General features: G+C 43.2%; 1 protein-coding gene across 1 annotated transcript in view; it reads left to right on the top strand.

Annotated features, from left to right (window-relative positions):
- ATP6V1C1 (ATPase H+ transporting V1 subunit C1) overlaps positions 1 to 18,821 on the top strand; it is a 33,768-nt gene that overhangs the window by 13,308 nt on the left and 1,639 nt on the right. Inside the window, exons 7-13 of the mRNA XM_006028517.2 lie at positions 6,008 to 6,099; positions 8,759 to 8,857; positions 9,038 to 9,106; positions 10,018 to 10,110; positions 10,200 to 10,293; positions 12,183 to 12,280; positions 15,069 to 15,195. Of these exons, the coding sequence (XP_006028579.1) occupies positions 6,008 to 6,099; positions 8,759 to 8,857; positions 9,038 to 9,106; positions 10,018 to 10,110; positions 10,200 to 10,293; positions 12,183 to 12,280; positions 15,069 to 15,195 (672 nt within the window). The remainder of the gene's footprint in view (positions 1 to 6,007; positions 6,100 to 8,758; positions 8,858 to 9,037; positions 9,107 to 10,017; positions 10,111 to 10,199; positions 10,294 to 12,182; positions 12,281 to 15,068; positions 15,196 to 18,821) is intronic.

Here is an 18,821-nt window from a genome sequence, read left to right on the forward strand (position 1 = left end):
AGCCTGCCCCGCGCAGCTCCATCCTGTGCCCTGCCCTGGCTGGACAGTGCCTGCCCCAGCTCCAGCCCCACTCTCTCCAGGGGCCTTGATCTTCACCCCCTCGCACCTCTTTCCTTCCTCCTCCCCTTCTACCACAACAGCTCTTCAAGCTGCCAGGCTGTGTATTGTAAATTGTATTGGTATTGGCCAATATGCCTCCTTAAAAATTGGCTAAAAACACCTGAGGCATCAGGCAGGGAGGGTGAACTTGCCCTCCACCACTGCTGCTACCACTACTGTCTCAGGCTGAGCCCAGCTGAGGCCAGACAGGAGCAGGCAGGGGAGGGAGGTCCTGGGAGGCGAGGGGATATGCCTCTGAGCATGGAGGGGGAAGGCAGGGTGGAATTCTTACTTCTTCAGGCTCTTAAGTCCCTGGTTGCTGCTCCTGGTGTATGGTCAGACAAAGGATGCTATGGCACCCCTTCTGGATCCACCCCTGGTTACATGGGTGACCAAACAATGTACAGCTTTCAGGAAGTATAAAGATGCTCCTGAAGGAATAGAAATGGTTAAATAAAGCTTTCTTTTCTTCTGTCCATTTTCTGTTTCTGATTTCCTTCGGTTCTGAGAACAAAATAATAAACAAGAAGTTGTTTAACAACAAATATATTATTTGACTTGACATGTTGCATGCAGCTCCTTGGCTTTGGGATATGTTCATCTCAAGTTCTGTGTCCTGTGATTCCTGGCTGCCTCAAGATTTTGGTTTGCAGCCAGACTGGTTAGAACAGGGGTTGTCAAACAGGGGTATGCATATCCCTAGGGGTACTTGGGAAGGCCCTAGGGCGGGTGGGTGGGGATGGAGCGCTGCCACCTACCACCCTACACTGCTGCCTCCCAGGAGCAGGGCTGGGGTGGAGTGAAGGCAGCCCTGCACCCCTGCCAGCCACACAATGATGGGATGCAGCCTACCCTCACCCTATGGACAGATCTGGGGGTGGGGGGGGCCACGTACCCCAACATAAGCTCCCTGGATGAGCTGCCTGCAGCTCCATCATACTCCCAGCAACCCTGGGTGGGCAGTGCCTGCCCCTGGCCCATTCCTGTCCCCTCTCCCTACAGCTCTGTCCCGCTCAGTCACCACCCTGGCTAGGCAGTGCCTACCTCTGCCCCACTCCCTCCCTCACAGTGGGGACCTCGATCTGTCCTCCCCCATTGCCCCTTCCCTACCCCCCCAAGCCCCACAGACTTACCAGTCGGACACTGCTCTTCAAGCTGCCAGGCTGGATTCCTGACTGCATGCATGCTGTGGCTGCGCACATGCAGACAGCATTTAATGCAACAAAAATATCAAAACGCTAAAGTAAATTACTTGTTTGTGAGTTGATCATGTTTCATGTAGGTTTGACATAATTGAGTCCCCTGTGTATTTTCCAATATTGCAGTCTTGTAGTTGGCCAAAAGCTTACCTACTTGGCATAAGAGTGCTTCAGAACCTTGACCATTCCTCTAAACTCCCAAAGCCAGTGTCTTGTTTCCATGGTGTTATAGGGAGAATCTCAGCAGAGAATAGTAGATTGAGTACTGTTTGCACCTGTACAGAGCCTGAGCCACTAATGTTGAGGCTGATCAGTGAGGTTTATCTCCGTTATGGATTCCATGATTCTGTAGCTGCATAATCTGACACAAGTTGTTTTACAATTTACCATTTTGCTACAACCATTGCTGTCTGTTGTCCTGCTTGGCTCTGCCTGCAGCTGTCTCTTATGGCAACTCCTCTGTGGTCTGGGCTAGATGCCCAGTTCATTTAGTCATTATCCCATCTCTCAGTGCCAGCACTACGTATTTTTGAGGAAGGCATCAGAAACCCCACCAGTAAGCAAATGGGGAGGTGGGGAGATAATCTGTCCCATAAGAAGGTCTCATGCTACTCCATCATTAGATTAATTTAAGAACCTCAAGCTTCAAAGTTTATGTTCCTCTGAGAACTTTTTTTTTTTTTTTTTTTTTTTTTTTTTTACATTAACAGAATATTGAGAATTTAGTAGTTAAGCATATAAACATCTTGTACACCTGTAAAGCTTTCCCCACGATGGAGATTTAGTTCAACTGGTGCAAGACCTGCTGTTCTTCATGGGGTCGGGTATTAGGCTTGAGGCAAAAGCTGGAGCTAGCCCACAGACAAGGAACAAAAAAAACCCCATTGAGTCAGAAATGTAGACTGATGAAGTAGTCCACCTAGAGACCAGTATAGGGTGGATAAGACCCTGAACCTAATTAACATGTCTCGCTGCTCAGGTGTGACTGATTTGATATTCAAGAAATTAAGAGAGTTCATAGCTTTTAGTCCTTTTCTTACTAGAAGTGAGATGATTTCTAAGGTTTGCCAAATAAGAAGGAAAATTCTCTCATTGTGCACTTTGATATTTTATCTTCTTCACCATGGCATCCAAGTGCTGAATTTGATTCTAATATTTCACAAAAACCAATATAGGTGCCTTGGAAGGACTAAGCCCAATTGTTGTGGAGAGTTTGTAGAATAAATAAATGGGGTGCTGGACACGCGACTGAGGTCATGGAACTCAGGGGAGTGATAAGTCAGTGAACTACTGGCCGTCGCTTTGACTTCCAGAAGTTGCAGTACAAATCAGGTGTAAATACTGAAGAGATTTTGAGCTTAGTTCCCACTGAGTCACAGCGTTACTAACATGACAGCTGCAAGGTGGCAGCAGCCATTTCAATCTATACACTCTATATTTGGCATAAAATAAGCGTGCCTGCCAGTAGATTGCCACTGTTGATATGTCTGTCAAACTAATTGTAGCCATGGCAACGTAAAAGTCTAGTGTTTGATCCATTTAAGATGCAGTAGGTCCTAAGCAGGTTGTCAGATGCGACTTGCATTCTCTTATACTAACAGCATTATTTCTGTGCTCTGTGGAAATAGCGCCATATTAATAAAATTGTTACAAGATCAGTATCTTCCAGAAATATTGGGAGTCTTCCTCTACCTTTATGTAAAAGTGGATGACCGTTATCTTATGACTCTGTTTTGTTATCTAGAAGTTACCTATCAATTAAAATAAGATTTTCACACCAGTGTTAGGACTTAACTTGAGACTTATTTATGCGTGCCTTTTTTATTTAAAAACTGTAGCTTGAAAGGCCAATGTTTACAATTTCGGTAATATTTTTATAATACTTTTAGCTAGAATCAAAATTGATCGTCACTACTTCTGTAAATTCTAGTTAGCAATTGACAAAACCCTAAATGCAGTATTGTTTGGAGTCTTTGGACATACAAAGCACCCACAGAGAGATGATTACACCGTAAATGTTAGTTAACTTGCCTGTGGAAAAATTCATCACTATTGTTTAAATTGCTCCTATTCTGATTCTCTAATATCATCCTGTCCCCAATTATCAACTCCTAATACATCTACATGTGCAATTAGTATGTAGTAATAAACTCTGGTGCAGTTCACACCATAGTTTATTGCTCCCAGGCACAGCATTTATACATGTACCTGGGACCGTGTCACACTGAACTAGGGTGGAGCAGCCCCAGCTGGCAGAGGGCCTGGGAGGTCTCACAGCCCAGGGCTGCTACACCCCAGCTCAGTGTGCTGTGGAGTGGCCTGCTGGGGCACGATGGTGCTGCAGTGCAGGGCTAGCTGGCAGGAATCCCCTGCACTGTAGCACCCTTGTGCCCAAGCCAGCCTCGGTCACTGTCTACACATGCGTTTCAGTGCACGTAACTAGTCCGCTGTAGGATAATACTTGTCCTGGACTGTATTATTCTACAGCGAAGCTAGTTAATTTACTGCATCCTAATATGGGCATACATGTAGATGGTGACACTTTTTACTGCAGCGCTAATTAGTCATCTACACAGTAAATTGTACATGTAGATGCACCATCAGTACTGGATAATTTGCCATTATTTGCATTCCTCTTGGAGTGGCAAATCAGTCAGAATTTACTTTGTTAGTATGAAGTGTTAGAATTCTAAAATTCCATTAAACTGGCTTAACTAACCTGACTAAAAGGCAGGTTTGGTATCTGTTAGTTTTCCTTTCTTTCAGACTTTTTTCTTAAATGATGCATGCTTAGCCATGTGTTCTTTGTTGTTGTCTGTGGGTGGGGTTTTTTTTATTATTAAAGAGAGGTGAGGCTACATAGGTGAGCTCTCCAGCCAGGGGACACTAAAAGGCTGCTGCTTAGATCACCAGAGTCCTTAGGGTTGCTTACTGATTAATAGCCTGCTCTTTCCCAGCTTGGGAAGGGAACAAGCTGTCAATAAGTAGTTTTACAGTGGGGTGCACAGGAAAGTAGAGCCAAGAGCTTCCATCCTTGGTTTTAAATGGCTACCAATGCAGCCAGCTGGGCTGTTGAACTGGGCTGCATAGACTGTGACTTTTAAAAGTTGGTGGAGGTAAGGCTCTAGGCTTGGGGAGGCCCCACTTTCCCATACCCCAGCTTTAAATCATTGCCTCTGCAGTCCAGCTTCTGGAACCCCAGTTCTGCCTTCCCCCAGCCATGCTGCAGTGTGGCTGCCACCTCCCCCACCTTCCTCCTGTTCAAACTGGCAGAGTGTGGGGGGTAGGGGAGAGGCCATTCTCCCTAGTGACAATTGCCCTGGGGCTCTGGGATGGTTCCCACTGCAGGAGAACACCCCTTCTTCTGCCAGTCAGGAATATTTCTAGACAATAAATCCCTTGAATAGCTCTATGCTCTCATTTTGTGCCAGGAAAATGTCTTTTCTACCAGCACAAATGTAATGCTTGTCTGTGGCCTTTCTGTGATTTACTTCTAATGACTGTTCCCCTTAGCAAAAGTCATATTGCTTGGTAGTGCTTAAACATTATTCTCCAAGACAGTGTCCTACTGTACACACATTTTTTGTTTGTTTCTCTAAATACTAATATAGATGCATTGGGTCTGTTAAAATGGTATTTAATTTTCATATTTTAAAGCCTTGTCTCTCAAGTCACTACTTATTGCAGATATTAATCATTTTAAAAATTCTGACTTCTTGCCTTTTGGCTAAAAAAAAAAAAAAAGTCTCTTCGTTCATGGGTAATATAATGTATATTCTTACAAAAGCAGCTGATATATTGCTGTTTGTGTAAGAAGTAAGTTATTAATCTTGTACTAAGACACCTGGGATTTTAATTTTGGTCTCATACCTTAAGAGAAATCTATTACATTAAAATTACAGGTGATATTTTTGTGTGCGCTGTGTACTGCTAGTTCTTTACATCTATGCAGTGGTGTTTTTTAAAAGCTGACTTGTATATCAGTGATTTTCAACCCTATCTGATTTGGCACCCCTCCATAACTTTTGTAATTGAGCAGTACCCCATTTCCAAGACTGACTTATTTATTACAGTCCTAACCTCTTTGCAGAGGGGCTGGGCAGTGGGGGCAGGACAGTGACCAGGGAGGTCTCTGAGCCTGCTCTTATCCTCACACCACCCTTTGAAAGATTTCATGGCACCCCAGGGTGCCCCAACACCCTGGTTGAGAATTAGTATTCTATATGAACAGCAAAACCCACTGATGGCAACCTGGGGCAAATATAAACACTATTTGTGCAACAAATCATTCAGATATGAGTTGCTTTGAACTGCTTATGTTCCTGGATACTATAGATAGAAGCAGTAGAGAAAGAGGGACTAGGTTGTTTTACAAGGCCTGAGTGCTACTATATACCAAGTCTTTTGAGGTACCTGTAGAAGTAAAACATTTTTAAAATCAATCAATTTAACAGTGAAAATATAGATTATAAGACTATAGAAATATGATCACTAGTTCAGGTCCTGGTCATTACTCCTTTGGTAGAACTTGTTGCTTCCAGGTTGTAGCTGGCAGTAGCTGGAAATAATAGCCGTTTCAACTAGTTTAATCCTAGAATATGTGGGTGAAAAGGATGGCTTGGTGAACAAGACTTCTAATCACTGATTTAACATTTCTGGCATATTAAAGTTTATTTCTTTTTTCTGATTTTGAATCTTGTTTTTTAAAGGGAGTAACCCAAATTGACAATGACCTGAAAGCAAGAGCTTCAGCGTACAATAATCTGAAAGGCAACCTTCAGAACTTGGAAAGAAAGAATGCGTAAGCCATTAAGTTAAGCATAACTTAATTTAGTTATGCTACTAGTTGCATGATACTGTGATCAGAATATTTGTTTCATTAAAACTGAAGTACCTCTTTTTTCAAGGAAGTTTCTGCTTTATTGTGTGATGAAGTAATTAATATGATATGTTCCTGAGGTTTGAGAAGTTGTTGCATCCTTCTTCCCCCACTCCAAGCCCAAGCAAATCAAATGAGTTAAGCAAGGCATAAAACAGTGTTTCCCAAACTTTTAATACCTGAGGGACACTGTCTTTTTCTGGTTTAAAAATGGTGGCACACTTCACTCCTTTACCCAACAAGGTGTGTGTGTATATGTATAATTCATATTTTTCTTTCAAAACATATATTTCATTCCTCTGCCAGAGAAAATCATACTATTGCTGAGATGTATTATTAAAAAAAAAAAGACATAAAATACATCTTTCTTTAAGCTAAGGTTTAGTCTCCGTACCAGTGGTTCTCAACCTTTTCAGCCTTAAGTTGCCCCTTCGTACTTTTTCTGAACTTCGTAGTACCCCAGCTAAAAATCACTGAGATTGTAGATCTAAATTCAGAAAAAGATATCGAGGGGGAGGTCCTTGAGGTTAAAAAAAAATAAAATTAAAATTGAGAATTGCTGATCTAGCTGGTGCCACTTAAGGGTAGTGGGGACAGGTGTGTTCTGCTCTTTCCAATGTCTACCTCCCCTTGATCCCTAGTTCTGTACCTCATGGGGAAGAGTAGGCCCTACTGCTGAGGCTGCTCCTGCAGAGTCTCACAAATAGGTGACCATCTCCATGGCCCCTCTTGCCAGCCTCAGGAGTGTGGAGAAGTGGAGGGGGATGAACTAGGCTGCAAAGCCTGGCTCTGCTTGCATGTCTACTTGCCCACTTGCTTGCAGCAGAGTGCAGAGCTGGGAGCTTGGGTGTGGGGCTAGCATAGGGGTGGTGGAGAAAGGCAGCAATAATGGCAGCAGTTTCCAAGGGAGTATGCAGGTGCTGTTGGAGTAGCTGGGGCAGGCACAGGGTGCATTTACCTCCTCACCCAAGTATATTGCAGCATGCCATTTGGGAGTCACTGGCATAAACAGCTATTTGGATGGGTGGGGATAAAAACTCTTAATGCCAACAAGGACATACTTACTTTAAGCAAAGGTAACATTCTTCCCTTTCCCTTGAGGCTGATGCAACCCTTCCTTCAGAGTGCTTGGGAATGTAGGCCTATAGCTGTGGTTCATAGATCTGCATATAAGACTAAAGGCAGAAGCTACTTGGATAATTAGGCTCCAAAGTCTCATTGGCAATCAAGAAAATGTTAAAATTATAATTGCTGCATGGCTTTGTAGAGTTAGAAGACAATGTAGGACCCTACACATGTAGGCTGTACATAGACATTCTAAGGTCTCCTCTACACATGCAGGTAAAAATATGATAGAATCTAGTGCACAGTTCCACACAGTTGCATACATGCATGGCAAGAGGCATGATTGTGGGATCATACATTGGATCCCATCACATCTTGTTGCCAGCCCCAGGTTCCCCCTGCACTGGCAAGAAGCAAGCCCTGGTGGCTAGCAGCCCCTTCATCTGAAGGGCCTCCCAGCTATAGGAGCACACTATGCTTCGCGTAGTTGGGAGATTGTAGTGGCTGGGGGCTCCCCGCCCTGGGGGGGGGCGGTGGCCCCCCAGCCATGGGGGCAAGCCATGCACCCCCTTGCCTGGGAGACTGCAGTCACACCTCATAGCTGTTAGGAACCAGAGTCCCGCGGCTAACAGGCACTGTGAGGGCTGAGTGTCCCCCTGTGCCTGCAGGACTACCAGCCGTGGCTGGGCATGGTGCATCCCTGCAGCTGGGAGCCCGGTCAGCTGATAGACCTTATTACACATGCAAATCAAAGCTACATAGCAACCAGCTATAAAGTTAGCATGCTTTTTGAAGGTCTAACTTTATAGCCGGTTAGACCTCTTTATGGTGTGATAGGTTCTTTCCATATGCAGCTGTTCTCAGTTTAATTGTGGAATAGCTGTAATATGTAGAGAAGGTCTAAGTCATACAAGTAGTCATACAGGCTACATTAGCCTGAGACAAAATAATTGTGAAATTTCCACACAGTACTGTGGTAAGAATAGGCAGGACCCCATGCATGGTACCTGGATCCATACAAAGTTGTAAGATTGTAAAGCATTATTAAACAGTGACTTCAGCCTGCAATGTACAGTTGCTTCTGTGGAGAATATTCAATAGCACTAGAGGTCTTTTACAAGAGTCTATAGTATGGGGTGAGCATCTCTTTCAGTGCATCTCTCTACCCACACACCCACACCCACCCACACTCCCATTTTTAACCTCTCTTCCCTAAATCGTTTTTGAACCCTAGTCACCAAGGTGCTTTTGAAAATTATCCCCTTCATCCCAACACAGACTGAGCAGGATCTTCAGCTAATAGCATTGACAATAAAGATGCTGATAAGATGTCTTATAAACAATGTGCATGTTAAAACTATAGTTACAGAAAGGAATAAGTGTGTTCTGCATAATTGCCACTTGTTTTAGAAAAAAAAACCCTAAAGAACGCATTACCCAAGCCCTAAAATTTATCAGGGCTGCGTTTAAGATTTAAACTGTGCACTTATAATGGCTGCCTTTTGTTTCCTTACAGAGGAAGCTTACTAACTAGAAGTCTAGCTGACATTGTGAAGAAAGAGGACTTCGTACTTGATTCAGAATACTTGATCACATTGTTAGTGGTTGTACCCAAGTAAGTCATTTTTTTGTAACCAAGTATTGCAGAACTTTACTTGTTTTATTTAATGTATAAATCTGGTGACAGGAAAGGTGTTGTGAATGCTCTTTGCCAATTCTGTGCGTGTGATTCATTCAATTTCTACCTTGAATTACATAGCAGCATTAAAATTGAGTTCTAACTTGTTTTGTGTAGGTTAAATTACAGTGACTGGGTTAAGCAATATGAAACACTAACGGACATGATAGTCCCAAGATCCAGCAAGTAAGTAGCTTTTTTTATGACTTGTTTAATCTAACCTCTGCAGATATTCTTGCACATTCTAGAAGCATAGCTTTGAGTTGGAACGGTGGCATAAATCAGCCATTTGCCTGACAGTTTACATGGCGGGTGCAAAAAGCCGAAGTCACTGGTGCTTGCTTGGAGACATTTTAATGCTTATGCTACTAGAAGGTTAATTCCTAAAGTTGCATTGTATTGGGATGTTCACTGAGCTCCTTTTAGAGCAGTGGTATTCAAACTGTGTTCCACTGAACCCTGGGGTTCTGCAGTACTGTCAGGGGTTCCATGAAGAGATTGCGGGTAATGGTGGAGCAGGCTCGGAGGCAGTGTGCTGCCACTGCTTCAATTTTTAGGATACAGCTAGAGATTCCATGGCAGAAGAAGTAATGTTGAAGTGTTTTGTGACTTCAGGAAGTTTGAAAACCACTGCTTTAGCATGCTCTTCGCTGGCACAGGTAAGACTGTATTCCTAGTCCACTGATCTCTCTGCAACTCCTGTGCTTCAGCATTTATTTCCTTTCACCGGCAATATAAATGAGGATGCTAAAAGCCACATTTGTTTCACACATTAAAGTTAAACGCTGGTTTACTATCCAAGAACACATACAGTTTTAAACTGCAGAATATTAGGTTTACTCAAGAAAGCATTTGTTGAATATGTGAACTGCAAACAGATCATTTATTGATAAAAGATGATGAAAGTGCTTCTAAAATTGTTAAGCTAAGACGTGTGGCTACAGAACAACACTGTTGCACCTATTAATAGACAGTGAACTTGATCTTGTTAGTTAAGTAACCACAGATGAAAATTTTGACTACAGTACTTCAGAGAGATAATGGTCCAAACCTGTGACTGCTTAACACTTCTTCCTCTCCTCCCCCACTTTATCCAGTGTTTTGTTTGAGGACCAAGATAGCTACCTCTGCAGTGTCACCTTGTTCAAGAAGGCAATGGATGAATTTAAACACAAAGCAAGGGAAAGCAAGTAAGAGTTTGGGTTTTTTTCTCTAGCTTGCTTTTGTATTTTAAAAGCCATCTAGACAGCTGCTGGAAATTTTTACTCTTCAAATGTAGGTTTATGGTTCGTGATTTCCAGTATAATGAAGAAGAGATGAAAGCAGACAAAGAAGAAATGAACAGGCTGTCTACTGACAAGAAAAAACAGTTTGTAAGTTTACATACACTAAATATTTTCCTTTGGAATGGCTAGAACTGAGCATTTAAGCACCAAGGGTAAGTACAGACATTGGGGAGGTTAAATTGGGTTCAAAATGGCCTCCTGATTTAAACTTTGCTAGTCCAGTGCTAACCTTATTCTCACAGACCTGGTCTCAGTGACCAGCAGTCAGTCTAAACCTGTAACTACAAAAGTTCCATGCACCCCAACCAGTCTAAAAATTGCAGAACATGGTTTCAGATAAACCTGGATCTATGTAGTATCAGACTTAATCGATTTAAGTCAGACCAGTGCATGGAACTTCTGTCCACTTGCCCCAGTCCCAGGGCTGCTCTTTTCACTTCCCCCACACTGATTTATTTTTTGCCCACCTCTTGTTCTTCTGGCCCCTGACCAGCCAACCCTCTTAACCCCCATGCCACAAGCCGCTCTGGCTACATCCACTTCTATCAGCGTCCACTGCTGCCAGAGCTGAGCAAGTAACCCCTGGTGGGGGGAAGGGCAGGATGGATGGGGCTGTAGGTTCACTGCGAGCAACCCCGCCCTGCCTACAGGTCGTGCCTTCCTGGCGGACACCTGATTCCCTTCCAGGTTGCTGGACACCGCCCCCCCCACCTCAGCCCCCTGGCTATCCCCCCATCCCGCCTTACCTGTCATTGGGCAGCCATTTCGAATAGATTTAACCTCCCCCTATAGCCCCCAAATGTCTGTACTTAGCCAGATAGGTCACTACCGGGTTCCTCTTCAGACAAGGAAGCAAAACAGGAAGATTCACAGAGTTAACAGTAGCCTAATTTTGATTTTCAACATAGTCAATAACAATTGTTGAAAGCAAGGATCTACTTTAATTACCTGTAAACTGTTAAATGTGTTGAAGTTGAATAAAATAAGCAAAATGATATGTCAGATGAAAAGGACTCTAATAGCTGTTTCTCTACTCATCCAAGAAGTATAGTGAATTAGGGCTGTTAAGTGAAGTTAGTTGCTGTAATTTTTTTTGTCAAAACAAGTGCTAGAGAGTGGGGGGGTTGGGGAAGTGTATGGGATGCTGATGGTGCCCCCTCTAATTTGGCATGAGGCTCCTGCTCCATTCTCCTTTGCCTAGTTATGCTGCTTACTGGGCCTGATTCGTAGCTGTATTTAAGACAGGAGGGTGGAGAAGATGTGAAGATGGGTCCTGTGCCCCGCGGTGTGTGTTGGTTTTTGAAGCTCCTCTGTGGTGGGCCAGTCTGAACTGTGGCTACTTCCAGCAAACCAAGGGAACCATCCTAGTAGTTAGAGGTTATTGGAGGACCACAATTCTGTTACCATCTCAACTACACCAACAGCTAGAAGGAAAACAACAGAAGCTACTCTGGCTGATCTCCATCTACCCAGGGATCTCCCATGCAAAGAGAATCACCTTTAAAGGTGCAGTTGGTTTAGTGTAGGGCTGCTTCATTCAAGGGGAGCAAAACGAAGTAGATGAGGGGTGACTGAGGATTGGTGCTATAATTTTCAGTGTTAAGTGATTTTTCTGTGGACTGACAACACAGAGTAAGCTTGAATTTCTTTTTAGATGCTTTGTATTCTTGGTCATGTGCAGTCATGGTGAATGTAGCTGCTTTGCATACAAAATGTGAGGTTATCTAGATTTACAACTGCTGAAAAGTTGCACTAGAAAGTTTATATCAGTGCAAATAGTCATCATTGTCTTGAAATTAGAACTGATCAAATAATCATGAGGAACTTGTTTGACTTTTTTTTTCAGTTCACTGGCAAGTTGTTTAAACACCTAATGCAAATCAGAACAGTATCTTCTTAAATTTAATAAAGCTGAATCTCTCTTCTTGAATGCTTATGAGTAACTGCCTTTTTCTTCTCATTCCTTCCCCCTGCAGGGGCCTCTAGTTCGGTGGCTAAAAGTGAATTTCAGTGAAGCCTTTATTGCATGGATTCATGTGAAAGCATTAAGAGTTTTTGTTGAATCTGTTTTAAGGTAAAGAAACCTGCAGTTCTGCCAAGATTTTGTACATCTAGATGCAGCACGTAGGCAGTGGAGCATTTTACTCTGTATACTTGTGATTTATCTCATTCTGCAGCAGCTGTGGATATTCTCTTTCTCCAGTGCTTTAAGAATTGTGGGTTTCTCATATACTGTATCTAGGGTACCTAGCTGACTCTTGCTGGCTTGCAAAAGAGAGATTCTTATATGCAGGGGTATCAAACTTATGGCCTACAGGCGGGATCCAGCACACAGATCACTGGACTGACTCCATACACTGGCTCTGGCCCCACATGCTGCGTGTAGTATGTGAGCTGGACCCAGCATCAAGCACCCTACATGTAACATGAGTCAGCCTGAGGTATGCAGTGCCTCATTGAACTGGTCTTGTGCGTTGGCCCTGGGGCCAGTTCAGATTGGGCCATGCTGAAACCAATGTGAAGGGCTAGTCTGGTGGGGTGTGGCATGCAGCACATGCTGTGTGTTTGGCCTTCTGTTCTGTGAACAGCACATGCAGCTAGTTTAGCCTTGCGCACTGTGCACAGCATGCATTGGCCCAGGGACTAGTGATGCACACAGTGGTATGTATAGCATGCAGTGCATGCACTGCCTGCAGCTGGATGCAGCAGCACCCCACAGTATGGGATATGGGTACAGACTACATGTGGCACTCCCGGACTGCCCCCTGTGTTGCCTGCAGCACTGGGTCCAGCCCACACACCGTAGACTGCACATGCACCATGTGCTGTGTGCACAGCAAGCCCTGGGGCTGATGCAGGCTCCATGCAATGCACAGTTTGGACCTGGTGCCACAGATGTTGCACAGGGGGTTCAGCCCTGGTCTGGCCCAACAACTATCATTCAGCGCACAGGGCCAGATGAGTTTGACATTCCTCCTTCCATGCAAAGAGTAAAAATGATATTTTATTTTTTAAGGTAGAAGGAAAGTAATGTTTGTGTTGAACTTGGCTTATTTGGTAGTAAAACTGTTTCAACTTTGGGAGGTGCAATCCAAGACACTTTGAACCTGCTCCAGTAGAACTTTTCTTTATTGGTGTAGGGGTGGACCAATTAAGATTTTCTTGGCCAATAGCAATAGCCAACGATTAACCAACCATATCAGCTGATGCTGATCCGATAACTGATGTCTAGTAATAAGGCAAGGCATTTTAAACTACTGACACAAACCTTTTTTTGTTTGTTTTGCATTTATCTCACAGACACGCACATGCCTGCCTCCTGCCTGCTCCTGCCTTCGATGAGAAAGGCGGTGACTGCCTTATTCCCATGCACATTGCCCCTTCACCTATGGCTCCTACCTGTAATCTCGCTCCCCATGCAGCCCATGCTACTGTCCTGGGCAGGCAGGTTGGATCCTTGTGCAGGGAACAACGCCAGGCACGTTTGGAACCCCAGAGCACACCACTGCCTCAGTGCTGGGAGGTTCTGTGCAGCAAAGCTCCCGTGGCTGCCAGTGACCCAAGCAAGCCCCTTTTGCAAAGGCACCCATTGCCCAGCTGAGCAGAATGTCCTTGCACAGTACCTTACCTACCCTGCCTGTGCACAGCCCAGTGTCTCTGCAGCAGCCTCTTACCCTGCTGCACATGTGATGTTGCCATGGCAGGGACAGCAGCAGCAGCTATTGCCCCTTGGTTGCCGAGTGCAGTGCCCTGTGACAACTCCCCAGCGCCCCCTCCCTCTTCTCACCAGAACCTGTAGTCTGGTGTGATTTTAGGCTGGCGGCTAGGCATGGGGATTGGACTATGCTCGCCAGGGTACTCCGGGCATGTGGCTGTGATTATCAGCTAGAACAACCAAGAAGTCAGTAGCCGATAACATTATTTCTCCTTTTATCAGTGTTGATCAAATAGCCGATATATCGGTGCACACCTACTTCACAGCATTTCTCTATTTTTTAATTTTCCCCTTCCAAGTGGCTGCCATTTCTCCTTGTATCATGCTTTCCTTTTAATCAGAAGGAAGTAAAAAATAGGGGTTTTTTTTGGTTTTTTTTAATTCTGCAAAGAAGCTGGAATGCTTTGTAATATACTGTAGAAACATTTTGATTTGCAGTGGGAATCTTCTGACTGACCACTTTATTCCAGAAACGTTTTTTTAGGTGTCTTAGTACTGTTTTTACTGCAAAATGAGTCCAGAATCAGAAAATAATGTGATCTTTGTCACAGCTGCTGCGGACTTCTTATTTTAGGCCTAGTCTACACCGTAGGCTTGACTGACACAACTCCAGTGCCTGCATACTGAAAGTCTGTCTGGGATGGTGAAACTCTCCACTCTGCCAGCAAAGTTATTCCACCTCTGCAGAAAGGAGGAAAGTTTCTGCTGTTGCAGGGCATTTCGCTGAAGGCATATGAAGACCCCTATCCAGTTTCCAGTCAGCTGCCATGGTCCATTGTAATGTCTTCCCAGAGTGTCCTCTGAACTCTGAGCAAAACTGCTATAATGTGCTTACATGTGCAGCTTCTTGCTGCCAGACCAGTAAGTGTAGCCATTGAATTGGAAGACTAGCTGGCATGACCAGTGAGAGGCGACTTAGGTGAAAAATGTGCTTGGAAGGACAAAAAAAGTAGAAGCAATTTCATCTTCTTAAGATTAAAAGTGAATGGGTGCTTTATGGTAAGGAACTAGAAGCTCCTAGCAATGAGTGTCTCCAGCAAGAGGGCAGTTGGAACGCACCTTCCGTATTAAGATTGAATTGACTGTTATGCCAGTTTAAAGTCTAATTGTGCCTCATGGCTTTTTTTTCTTCTGCTTGCTCTCTCAGGTATGGTTTACCAGTTAACTTCCAGGCAATGCTCCTTCAACCCAATAAGAAAACGATGAAGAAACTGAGAGAGGTGTTGTATGACTTGTATAAACACCTTGATAGCAGTGCAGCAGCAATCATTGATGTAAGTGTTTCTGTAACTGGTGCTTACGGTGTTCATCTGCCCCACTCACATTTAATCTAATGTTACTTAAACTTTTTTTATTTAAACCAAGGGAGGACAGTAATTGTCACAGGATACATGTTTAATCCTCTAGAATGTCCCTAAGGAAATGGAGATTTCTAGGCTTTTTTGACTACTGCCTAACATGAAATAGGATCCAGAGGCTTCCTCGGAGTAGTAATAAAAGGATGTTGCAAGAGCTAGATTCTTAAACTCTCCTGCTCTCCTTTGCTCTCCTTCAGGGAAGAGAACTATTTAGTCATATACAGCATTAATGCAGAGCAGGACTGTCTACCTAAGCACCTGAACACCCCAGAGGCGGCACACCCATGGGCTGCATCAGTGAGAACCATGGGATTGCCCTGGGCTGCGTGCATACCTCCCTTCCATCTTGCTAGTATGAGTCCTGTCATCAGCCCCCCCACCCCCGCTTTTGCTGCACCATGTAAGAAGGCCCCCTACACCAGTGTAGAAAATGCTTGCTTTTCCATCCCTGGTGTACTTCACATCTGCTTCCCCCCCCCGGCATTGTACTGCACAACCCCATGGCCCTGAGCTCACTTTTAGCTCTACTGGGCATGCCCTACTGCACTGCCCCATCCCATGGAGCAAGCGGCAAAAGCTGGAGGACAGAGGGGGAGCCTGGAGACTCCAGCTGGAACAGAGCCCAGGGGCCACAACTTAACCCTGCACAAGTCACATGTGGCCTACAGGCCACCAGTTGGACAGCCATGGTACAAAGGAATTCTTCAGGCACTTTGACTAGGTTTTTGCAAAGGAGGACATCAACTGAGGAGCTCTCGCTCAATACCTGGGGGGTGCTGTGGGCCCAATACACTTCATACAGTTTGTGAAGCAACTGCTCAGGGCTATTACAGAATGACACAGTAGGAAGCAGTTGCAGAAATGTGCCAAATCCAGCAGGTCAGTGGAAGGGTGCCTTAGCCTAATTTTAAGCTAAAATTTTCTAGTTGTTTATTTTGCACTTTTTGAGCAAAAAAAGATGATACAGGATTTGCTATCTCTGAGGGATTGCTTTTTGATAAAAACAAAACAAAAAACCCCTTCTGCAATTATGGGTGGGATGGATGTGTTTATAATTACCCTTCTACTGCCTTCGGAGGTCATTAAAAGCCACACTTGAAGTATTTGGCAGGGAGACTTTCATTGATGCTGTCTGTATTGGACTTATTCTGTCTTGTCCTCTGTTGCTTGTGACAAACATTTGAAAATAAACATATGTCTTAAGAGGCAAAACATAAATGAAATGCAGAGTCCTGCCAAAAATAAGGAACTTGGTGGGGAGAAAAATCTCAGGGTATGAGAACATCCTATTTAGTTCTACAGATTAGGTGAATGGGACTAGTGAACCTCTTTGGTCAGAATCCAGTCCTTGCTATTGTAGGTAATCATGTCACATCATCCCTTTCATAAAAACTGTCGTGTTGTATCTTGGGAGTAGTGGAGCCAAGCAACCCATGGGAAAGCTGTGCACAACTTTCACTCCTTTGGTTATAAAACTTTGTTTAACTTCAAGATGAAGTTTAATTCATGGCTGTTTTATACCTATTTGCTTTGATGGTAACATTGTCCTTAAGCTGTGTTTTTTATTATGATTTTTTAAAACAGATTTTTCCCTTTCTTAGTATTTGACCTCTCTTTCCTGCCCCTTCCTTGCTCTTTTTCTAGAGAGCAGTTATATTACTGCTAAGGAGTTTTGCTAGGCTTAATTTAAGTTAAGGCATTTTAGTCCCCCCTCCGTGAGAGGCTTTCCAGTCCCCTGATTATCCTAGTAGCCCTTCTTAGCACCTGTTGCAGTTCATTTTGAACATGGATGATTTGAAGTATGCGTAGTATCCTCATAGTGCCTTGTATAATGGCATAAATTGGTGGTTCTCAACTTTTTTAGACTTTAGGCACCCCTCAAAATGCCAGCTCTTGGTTGGGAGTGTGGAGAACACAAAACAGTAGACTCTTCCCTGTGCCTGAAGAAAGGTGTTTGTTCCCAAAAGCTTGCAAAGAACAACTTTTCCAACTATTTAGTTGGTGTAATAAAAGATATCACATTTACTCAAAGAACTTTGTCTGCCAGCTCTTGATATTCACCCATTGTTTGACTTCAGAAAAATAGTGGAGAAATTCTTGTTACAAAGAACTTGAAACACAACAGGGCAGAAAGTGAATTCCTACATGAAATCTCTGGATTTATCTTGTGAATAGTGTTTACCCATCTAACAGTGCTAACATGTACAGGACCCTGGAAAACCCTTGATTTAATATGCTGGATTTATTTTGTAAATGTCTCAAAGAATCTTAAAGCACCTCAAGGTGTCCCAGCACCCTGGTTCAGAATCACTGGCATAAATACTTCTCTGTCTTTCCAGATGCCCCCTTAGGATCACCTGTGCTATTTCACAGATGCATTATGTTGGTGGTTATTAATTAATCACAGGATGATTAAGTTTATGTAGGGCTTTTTGCTACTCTGTCACTTCCAACTGCTGCATTCCCAGTTCATATCAGAAATTCCTTTTATTGCTTCCCAAGTGCATGACCTTGCACTATTGAATTTTGTCCCACTTCTACACTTCTAAGTGATCCAGTTATCCTTGTGTGATATCCTGATTTTTTTTCTGTATTGACAGTGCTTTCCAATGTTGGGTTATCTGTTGACTGTATCAGAATATCTGTATTTGTTTGTACTGATACTATTAATGGAAGTCTTAAGCAGGATTGATCCCAATGCACATCCTTAAGGAACCCAATGTTTTCTTTTAGCCCGTTTCTTACTCACTTCACAGTTGTATCAATCCCCATTTTCTCCAGCTCTGCTGCTAACTTTTCATGCAGCATATTCAATACTTTATTGAAGTCCAGAAGGATGAGATCTACCACATTTCCCTTGTCCTGAAAAAACTTTGATAAGATATTGGATAAGTCTGGCATGATCTACCTTTGGTAAACTTACATTGCATTTTGTTTTCTATCTCTAGATCTTTCTCCTTTTCTTAACTTTTGCACGCTGTTCAGTTCATGTCTGATTAACAAAACATTTGTTTCCAGGATCACTATATTCCCCTTATAAATAACAAAAATTGCTCTTCTCCAATAACATGGTCCCATCCCTGGCTTGATAGAATTATTAAAAATACTTGTTACTCATCCTGTATCTTCCAACAAACTTCCAGCATTTTGAAACAGTTGAATTTTTCCTCAAAGTACAATTTCAATTTCCTGCAAATTTAAAAATATAATAGCTTAGTCAAATAAATGAAGGTTAGATTTGTTCATTTCCTTTCCTGTGCTACCTTTTCAGATTCTCCTTTGCATTTCAACACTTGAAAATATATTTAAGAAAAAACATATTGCTAAATATTATTAGCTTAGGGAAAATAGTTCAGTACAGAATTGTGTAGGTGAATAGTATTAATGCATGGAAATTATTTAAATGCTACAGTAGAGAGAAAGGAAATAACTGAAGTTTTTGCCTCAGATGGTATTATGGTAACAACAGTCACTTCATATGAAATGGCATATTCTTTACTTGCAAACTTACCATGATTTCAAAGGGAGATTTTTTTTCCTGC

The sequence above is a fragment of the Alligator sinensis genome, unplaced genomic scaffold, assembly GCF_000455745.1.
Source record: "Alligator sinensis unplaced genomic scaffold, ASM45574v1 scaffold1115_1, whole genome shotgun sequence".
NCBI lineage: Eukaryota > Metazoa > Chordata > Crocodylia > Alligatoridae > Alligator > Alligator sinensis.